This window comes from Medicago sativa, chromosome 1, assembly GCF_051527215.1.
Source record: "Medicago sativa cultivar Bolivia chromosome 1, Bolivia_mono, whole genome shotgun sequence".
Lineage (NCBI taxonomy): Eukaryota > Viridiplantae > Streptophyta > Magnoliopsida > Fabales > Fabaceae > Medicago > Medicago sativa.
This window is the reverse complement of record NC_140749.1, coordinates 84,512,997-84,522,309: the sequence shown is the minus strand read 5'-3', so window position 1 is coordinate 84,522,309 and position 9,313 is coordinate 84,512,997. Positions and strand designations below refer to the sequence as shown.

The 9,313-nt window shown below is 32.9% G+C and overlaps 2 protein-coding genes across 2 annotated transcripts; one reads left to right on the top strand and one right to left on the bottom strand.

Moving 5' to 3' along the window:
• Positions 1 to 2,143: 2,143 nt before the first annotated feature.
• Positions 2,144 to 5,493, top strand: QQT2 (P-loop containing nucleoside triphosphate hydrolases superfamily protein). Its single transcript, XM_085739899.1, has 6 exons — positions 2,144 to 2,333; positions 2,551 to 2,674; positions 2,834 to 3,060; positions 3,481 to 3,771; positions 4,608 to 4,813; positions 4,942 to 5,493. Exons 1-6 carry the CDS (start codon positions 2,259 to 2,261, stop codon positions 5,204 to 5,206), a joined length of 1,188 nt encoding a protein of 395 aa, XP_085596025.1. The 5' UTR covers positions 2,144 to 2,258; the 3' UTR covers positions 5,207 to 5,493.
• A 338-nt stretch (positions 5,494 to 5,831) lies between these two features.
• Positions 5,832 to 8,729, bottom strand: LOC146958394 (pumilio homolog 12-like). The gene is made up of 5 exons (XM_085739898.1): positions 8,079 to 8,729; positions 7,421 to 7,586; positions 7,112 to 7,275; positions 6,196 to 6,454; positions 5,832 to 6,123 (listed from the first exon to the last, which is right to left on the bottom strand). The coding sequence occupies exons 1-5, from the start codon at positions 8,690 to 8,692 to the stop codon at positions 5,995 to 5,997; spliced, it is 1,332 nt and encodes a 443-aa protein (XP_085596024.1). The 5' UTR covers positions 8,693 to 8,729; the 3' UTR covers positions 5,832 to 5,994.
• Positions 8,730 to 9,313: the final 584 nt, after the last annotated feature.

The window sequence follows — 9,313 nt, the reverse complement described above, 5'->3', positions numbered from 1 at the left end:
TCAAGATCGCTAAAAACGTAAAGGATGAATCTGCGAACAAACTCACAACACCCAAGTTAATAGCATACAACGGCAAAATGCCTACAAATAATATGATAAAATCTAAATCACCAGAATACTCTTGCTTCTGGATCTGCAACGTTGACGTCCAAATCATTGATTGAATCTGTGATTGACTGAAGCTGATCTTTCAATAAGAACCAACGAACACCGCAACAAGATGCCAAATCAAACAACACCGCACAAGACGACAAACAACACAAGGTCGCACTTAGACAACGAAATCACGAAAAAACACAAAAGAAAACGCTTGATCTTTGTGAAAATCACTTATTTAGATCAAAAGAAAGGGGAAAAAAGATGCAGAGGGGTGATTTTAGGTCAAAAAATAACCTAAAACCACCCCTCCTCGATGAGTGAAAGAGAAGGAAAACTTAGAGAGAAGTTGGAGTTTCTCTCACTAAAAAAAACCAGGGTCGGCTTCACATATGTACTACGTGTATCTATTATCTTCCTATATCTGGTGATTAAATTGTCGATCAAATAATAAGATGTGTTTTTTTTAAGTTAATAATAAGATGTTAAATTGTTGGAATTTAACCACCTAATCAAATGGATTTGGTAATTATATTAATATTAGATTGTTTAATATTAGTAATTTGCAGTTAACACAAAGAAATACAGAAAGAAAGAAAGGTTATAAAATAGAGCGCTAGCCTACATATTCCATGGATTTGGGTTTTGGATTTGATTCCTTCAAACTTGAAAACCATGGCGACCATGGCAAATTCGTGACGGTGATGATAGTTGGACTTGGAGTAGTTGGTACTTGGTAATATATTTAAAACAAAAAAGAACAATATATGCTTTAAGATTTGAAACTCAGTTGCTATCAATCAATACATACATATAATATAATATATATAATTAATCCCATCAGTAGATATTTATATGTATTAGTATAAAGTTTCGACCTAAAAAGAAGGATTTGTCTATAGGTGGTGTGCGTGCTAAGAGGGCATGTAAACACATATCAGTACTTTGTTGACAAAATATAATTTATTAATCCTCAAAAAAAAAAATATAATTTATTATTATATAAGTTATTGATACACTTCTTCTTCAAAAAAAAAAAAAGTTATTGATACAGAATTAATTTATTAGTATTCGTAGTTTACAATTTATTTTTTCTTCCAAAGCCTTTTGTCCTAAATATATTGAACCTGCGTCAAAACAAAAAATATTATTGACCTGAATTCTTGAAGAAAATTGTAGAATCAGTTGAAAAAAAAAAGTCTTCATCTGGTATAGACAGCCGAAGACGAGGAGGTCAGCAACAATTTCTCAACTAAAGGCTATTAGAGTTTAATTTTGCAATGGATTTAAGTTTTTTGTTGTTGGAATCGGAAGGGGGGTTGGAGGAGAATGTTCAACGTTGCAAGATAAAAGATGTTGAATGGAGCAAGTCTTCTTGGGTTATCACCTCAAATCAAAAATATTTTGACACTTTCACATAAAAGAAAAACATTAAAACAAAAATAATTTAGGGCCTGTTTGTTACGGATTAAAATAAAAGTGATTTTGACATAAAATAATTTAGAGATTATATTTTAGAGATTTTTGTGAAAAATCAGAATCTATTTTGTATTTGTTTACCTTGATAAAAATCACTTTTTTTAAATAAATAATTTAGTTTGTTTGGATACAACTATATAAAAAAGATTTTTTATTACAAAATTAGTTTAATCTTTTATAACAAAAAATGATTGATTAACATCTGATAAAAATATTTTGTGCAGAGTTAATCATTGTCACGTCACGCGAAATGACCAAAATGCCCTTAGTTGCTTCAGTTAAACAGAAAAGGACCAAAATACCCTCTTTCATCAAATAAGGGCATTTTGGTCATTTCGCGTGCATATGAGTGATTAACTCTGATGAGGGACGAATTTTCAAATGATTAACTTTTATAGGGTCAAAATGAGAGGATTAGTAAGTTACCTATAATTGCAGGGATGAAATGCATATTTTACCTTTTTTTTTTTTTTCCGTAAAAACAAATACCTATGCTTTTTTCCCTTTTCTTTTCTTCCTCTTTCCCGGTCATATATATATATATACATCTCTCTGCTTTCTCTCGCTCACACACACGCGAGCTCTCTCGGAGACAACACGCCGGCGTCGTTCTCTTCTACACCACCGGAGTTGTTCGCGCCGCCTTATCACCACCGTAAGCCCTAATCAACACCCTCCGCAACATGGACGCAGATAACGCTTCAAAGAACGCTAACCCCGAAGACACCCCCATGGAAATGGAAGCCGGTGACTCTCAAGTACTTTCTCCAAACTCGCCGCTTATTCACTTTCACTTTACTAATTCAAACAAAATTTATTTAGGTCAAACTTATATTCTGTTGTTGACTCACAAACCACGATAGACACAGCGTTACTCTAAAAATGATAAACCCTAAAAACGTTTTTTTTTGTATTGTTTTAATTTTGCGAGTTTAATTTGAAATTGTGAATCATGGAATGGTTTTTGTTTTCAAGGAAAAAAACAAACAAAAAGAGGACCTGAGTGAGTCTATGAAGAAATTGGACATTGAAGGTTCCTCTTCTGGTTCACCTAACTTCAAAAGAAAACCTGTTATCATCATTGTTGTTGGAATGGCAGGTCAGTCAGGAAAAAATTGCTTTTACTTCTATTGCATGTTCAGTTTCGCAATGAGTTACACAAAATCACGGTCACTGCGAAACCAAACATGCACAATATAGTTTCTTTTGATATACGTAGTAGTTTTGCTGATTTGGAATATAACTCATTTGTGTTAAGGGAGTGGGAAGACTACACTCATGCATAGGTTGGTTACACATACTCATCTGTCAAACATCAGGGGTTATGTGATGAATCTCGACCCGGCTGTCATGACACTTCCATATGCTTCTAACATTGATATAAGAGACACTGTTAAGTATAAAGAAGTCATGAAGCAATTCAACCTTGGCCCCAATGGTGGAATTTTGACTTCTCTTAACTTGTTTGCAACCAAGTTCGATGAGGTTAAGTTTTCTTATCAATACCTAAACTCATGTACAGTATAATATATATATATATATTGCTGGTTATGGACTGATTGCATTTTGAATTCAGTTTTACTTATATATGCATTCGGTGGAAATTCATACCTCTTGATATCATTGATACTAGTAAACATGATCCCTGCTTAATTTTTTTTTATGCCGGGTAGCTTTCCTTGAGTTTGTTTGATCTTATGTTTTTGTTTTGTCCTCTAATTAAGCTATTGGTATAATGCTTGAGATAATAATGTTTACATTGTCATTGTCAGTGGCTCGTTTTAGGTTCTCATTTGTTGTTCTAGTCCAACAATTTATTTGTTTTCATGCCGATGTGTTTTACTTTTGTTCCCATCTACAGAACTTATATGCAATTTTACTAATGTTTATGCTCCTCAATTTCAGGTAATTTCTGTTATTGAGAAACGAGCAGATCAACTTGACTATGTTCTTGTGGATACTCCTGGTCAGATTGAGATATTCACATGGTCTGCTTCTGGTGCTATCATCACAGAAGCTTTTGCCTCCACATTTCCCACTGTAGTTGCCTATGTAGTTGATACACCTCGTGCAGAAAATCCTACCACTTTTATGAGCAACATGCTTTATGCTTGTAGTATCCTCTATAAGACAAGGTTACCTCTCATCTTAGCATTCAACAAGGTCGATGTAGCACAACATGAGTTTGCCTTGGAGGTATTGTTGATTTTGATGAATTTTCTTTAGCTTCAATTGTATGTAATGTATTGTTGAGATTAGTTCCTTGAAAGCTATAAAAATGATAGAATATGTTTCAGTGTTTGTCTTTTAACTCACTACAACAGGCGAGTTTAACCTGTGAGATCTAATTGATAGTTTTATCTCGGAAGTTGTTTAAACTACAAATTATTGTTGCCTTTTAAGTACTTAATTTGAACTATTAAGAGTGATAAATAAATCATGACATTTGGGCTGTGTCTGTGATGAGGTTTGGCCTGACACCAAAAGATTAATCAAACACCTTGAAAACAGCTATCAAGTTCATGGCATTCAATTGTCCTATGAATTAAGAGTTAGACTTAATTGTTCTATTTTGTATATTTTATTTATCACTCAAGCATATTTTCTTGCCTCTCTCTAATTGCACATATAAATACTTATTAAAAGATCTTATGCTTCGTGGATTTTAACATTTCATTCAATTGGAGAAAAATTGAGTTAAAACTAAAAAGTAATTCAACTTTTAAGTTTAACAGATTGGGGTGAAATGGGAAGCAATATTGGAGTTAGTTATTAGTTTTCCCTTTCATGTTTAAGTTATTATTTTATAGGCATAAAACCATTTTCCTGTAGTTTCAGGGTTTATGGGCCTCTTCCTTTGTATATTTGAGCTGAATCTATTTGTTTCTGCTCTGATAAATAAAACAGTTACACTATTTGCACTCCAATACCCAGTCAATTCTGTTGAACAGAACTTGTGTTTTGTCTTGTTTTTACATCTGCAACTGATTTTTTTTTTCCTTCCTTTTGTCGAATTTGTTTTGTTTATCTAGTGGATGAAAGATTTTGAGGTATTCCAAGCAGCTGCAAGTTCAGATCAGTCATACACGTCAAATTTAACTCAGAGCCTTTCTCTGGCACTGGATGAATTTTACAGTAATTTAAGATCAGCTGGAGTTTCTGCAGTTACTGGTGCTGGAATCGAAGGCTTCTTCAAAGCTGTTGAAGCCAGTGCAGAGGAATACATGGAAACCTACAAGTATTAACTGCTCTTGACATATTTTCATTTGTTAGCTTCACCATTATTTCACTTTTGATTTTGCATTTAGTTAGGTTGTATGTCTTTGATGGCTAAGCAATTAACTTTTTCTATTATGCGATGTTTAGAGCTGATCTTGATAAAAGACGTGAAGAGAAACAGCTGTTGGAAGAAAATCGCCGGAAGGAGAACATGGATAAACTTAGGAGGGAGATGGAGAAATCTGGAGGAGAAACTGTAGTGTTGAGCACTGGTTTGAAAAACAAAGAGGAGGACGAGGATGAAGAGGATGAGGAAATGGATGATGATGATGTTGATTTCGGGACATACACTGAAGATGAGGATGCTATAGATGAGGACGAAGATGAAGAGGTTGATAAGTTTTCCTTCTGATGTGATTTTATGAACGTTTGGATTGCATCGGAACTAGCGCTTGTATAGGACCTTGACTTCATTTGGTACATGCATACTACCTTCGTAGTACGAATGACTCTGCCGATTTATTGCCCTGTTATTTCATACATTCTATCAGCATTATTCTCTCTAGGTTTTTTTCCTAGATGTTTTTTATACTAGTAGGAGTAATTGCAAAGGTAACCATGCTCGATTTTTGTGCAAATTGAGGACTAATGATTATCACGATGACTTATGACCCATATATCTAGTATCTGTTTTGTTTAGGGACAACAATGTGTAGAGTCTGAATGTGATACTATAGTGCTCATCTCCACATCCGCAGTTTGAAAATCTCACAATTTTGTGCAGAAGATATCTTATTCACATCCAAAAAGTGATATTTACTTTTAAGTGTAAAGATGTTATTGATTATATCAAGGAGTGTGGAGCCATACACAACCATACAATATTCCACCTACCATAACACGTAGTAGCATAATTTTCCAAGTTAACATAGCAATATTATTTTGACGAGGCAGTTGCATAAATGCAAAAGTTAAAGAGGTTATTTATGAAAGAAACACTATTTTCAAAACATTCATTTTCATAAGCAAGATGAGAATTATTTTCACGTTGTTGTCACTGTCTTAAACAATAAACCAAACAAACTTGTAACAAAACTGATGAATTTACTTAAACATCCGCATTGCCATCACCAATAGTTCTCAGCAAAATATTATAATTCTAACTTATCACATGAAAAGATAATAAATTGTTGTGATTCATTAAACACCAAACCTACTTCCTTCAACATATGTCATGGCCATTGTCAACACCCTTTTTCCGTAAGGATGGCTTTGAAGTATTCTCTTATTAGATGTAATGAGATTAGCAAGTTCTCTATGCAGACGACCCTGAAATAATTAAATCAACATCAAGAGAGAGATTAAACAAACATTTCAAAACACACAAAAGGCAAGACATACCTTAGTGCATTTGAGTGCTCTTTGTGCCACATAATTTCCAAAGGGATCTTGAACGACATTCAAGAAATCACAACTTTTCATTATCTCCTCAACTATAACAGCAACATCATTCTGGTTGGAAAATCTCAATAGATCTTCCACCACATTGCTGCCATGCTTGCTCATAGAAAGTCTAGCAAATTTGCCTCGAAGCTGTTTGATCATCATTTCCCTTGTTGCAGAACTCTCCATTGTAATTACAAATTGCAACACATAGTTTCTTCATACATGAAAAAAATATATTTATTATCAAATTATAATTTTAAATTGAAGGGACATTCAAATTCAGAAATATACTACGCACGTTTAAAATTTGAAAGTCATAAGTTTATAAAACACGTGATGAATGATATTGTATTATACACGACTAATTAACAACCCTAAGGTGTTCATAAGAAATAGAGAATAAAACTCAATCTTTTAGTGGGAGAAAGTCTTGGTTGGTCACAAACACAAATAAATAGTACTTAGGCACACACACATGGATGAGAAAAATTAAAAGATAAAAGTAAAAGATGATGTGACTAATTTAATTCTCTATAAATTTTTCTAATTGTGAGTGTGTGCCCAAATATTTTTCATTTAGGTTTGTGTTCATAGAAGAGTTGCTCCTTTTAGTGGTGAGTAATGACTTATCATGTCTTAATACAATTTTTTTAAACTTGTTTAAACAATGCTTATTTGCTTATGAAAAGACAAGTTTAAGCTAATGTCTCTTCTATGTGAAAATTATCAACATAAGATAGTTACTACTAGTAAGTTTTAAGCAAGTGTAAAGTATGTGAGAGATCATATCAAATTATCAATGCACTTTTGAATGTGGAATGCAAAAATAAAAATAAAATGCAACAATCAGTTCAAGAGTGTAGAATTAAACCCATATGGATCTTCTGCTAAAATCATAGCATTTGCGATAATTTCTGTAACTAGCAAGCTTTTGGCACTTCCATCAACAATGTTAAGGCATTTTTGAATAATCGAACATCCAATTTTGTCGGCTGCAATATCCACACAATTTCTTGCTATTTGATCCAAAATAACCTGAAAGATAGTTCTTCAATTAATTGATGAAAAAATTATTTATTTTTTAACCAATCACATTTAAACAATCAACAAATGTCAATACTATCATAAGCAGTATAGTCAAAAGGAAAACAAAACAAGTCTGAGACGTAGCATGAATTACTCTTTTGTGTTCTGACAAGAAAAACTTCAGACACTGCAGAATGACATATCCACCATTAAAACTTTTCACCAACGCAAGAGTGATACGATGCATTGTACCCACAACTGCATTATATGTCGCGAATGAGAGTTTGATATTCTTTAGCATATTCTGCATAACCCGAGTTCTGCAGCAAGAAAAATAGATTTACACAAATTATCGATCGAAAATTTCAAGAAATCATGAAGCTAAAAATAATATTTTGTGACCACAATCTGATCCACATTCTACGTATGATATTGATGTCTTTATACTCGCAATTGAAGCTGTGTTAGCTACATCTGCAGCTTTCTCATTTGTATCTTATCTAATGGCCATGCCTGCTTCTACCAATTCAACTCTTGAAATTCGTGATATTGTTAATATTATCATGTACATATAATCTTAAAGTCTTAAGTGTTACTACTATATGATAGTGATACTTTGAGTTAGTATGTTACTATAACATTTTGTAGATTAGTTTATGAAGAGGTAACAATGCTATTAGATTATTGAAAACTTATCATAAAGTTTTAGATTTAGCACCGAATTTCGACATATCTATGCACCTTATGTTGTTAAAAAAATTAGAACATCAAATATCATGACAGCAATTTAAAACCATATGGTAATGACATACCCGCGATTGTCCATGCACACATGTTTCAGCTTTCGATCATCCGAGATAATCGATAAAACAATAGAGTCCCTCTGCTCCTGGGTGACACTACTCCTTGCTTGAAAAATCTTTTTAATCAAGTCGTTGTTGGGTGTCATCAGCTGGTGTACATGATCCTTCACGACTGAGAGGATAAACTCAACATCTTCCGGGTTGCCCTCCTCGATCTTCGCCTGCAGATATTGACATCCACGCCGATCCATTGCCAATGAAAGTACCAACTCTCTCATCATCATTGAAGGGTGATTGTTAGTATGATGAAGATGCATTCTTTGCATGGTGTCCTCAGCCCTCAACCCATAAATCTCATGATTTAGTATTCCATGACTAGTACTGCCGGTTTCTCTATTATTGGTATTATTATAAGACAAACAAAGGCCTCCCATTGATGTGTTAATGTCTTCTATCATAGGAGTGTTATTTATAAAACCATGTTCATAATTGTCACGGTGATGCTGGTGCTGCTGATGCTGAATATTAGAACCAAAGAAGGTTCTCACATCTTGAACATTATTGGTATAAGGTTGAAAAACTTCATGGAAAGATGGTTGAAGAGGAAGCCAATGTTCCTCCATAATGAGGGAAAAGGGATCAAAAGAATAAGAAACTTTGTTGGTGACTTTCCCACCCTGGTAATTAACAAGACACTAAGGATTGGGAGAAATACAACAAAATAGTTATAACATAAATAGAGAACAATTGAAAGACAATATTCTTAAACATAAAAAAAAAAGACAATATTCTTTTATAGATTTGATATACTTATATTCATTAAAACTGTAATGTTTCCATATTTATTTGAATAGAAGATTGACTCCACTTTTGACCAAAACAAAAGGTTGACTAAAAAGTGTTTTTTCCAGAAAAGATTGACTCCACAATTTGTTTTTATAAGATTATTATTTAATTTAATTCTTTGATAAGTTTTTTTAGGCATGAAATTGCTTCAAAAAATAAAAAAGATATGGAAACAATTTGAGTCAAGAAAAGAAAAGAAGGTTTTTCAAAAATAAAAATTTCAAATATTTTGAAGTTGATTTCATAGACATTTAGACACAGTAAAAAAAATTGCCTCAAAAAAATAAAAAGATACCGTAACAATTGAGTCAAGAAAAGAACTTGTAAAAAAAAAAAAATCTAGTCAAGAAAAGAAGAATAAAAAAGCATATAGTTTATAAAATTAAATTTGATTTAAA

Coding starts and splice junctions, on each gene's coding strand:
- QQT2 (XM_085739899.1), top strand. CDS start 2,259: ATGGACGCAGATAACGCTTCAAAGAACGCTAACCCCGAAGACACCCCC. Junction 3,772..4,607: donor AACATGAGTTTGCCTTGGAG/GTATTGTTGATT, acceptor TTGTTTATCTAG/TGGATGAAAGATTTTGAGGT. Junction 4,814..4,941: donor GAATACATGGAAACCTACAA/GTATTAACTGCT, acceptor TGCGATGTTTAG/AGCTGATCTTGATAAAAGAC.
- LOC146958394 (XM_085739898.1), bottom strand. CDS start 8,692: ATGGAGGAACATTGGCTTCCTCTTCAACCATCTTTCCATGAAGTTTTT. Junction 7,276..7,420: donor TCTTGTCAGAACACAAAAGA/GTAATTCATGCT, acceptor ACTATCTTTCAG/GTTATTTTGGATCAAATAGC. Junction 6,124..6,195: donor GAGCACTCAAATGCACTAAG/GTATGTCTTGCC, acceptor TAATTATTTCAG/GGTCGTCTGCATAGAGAACT.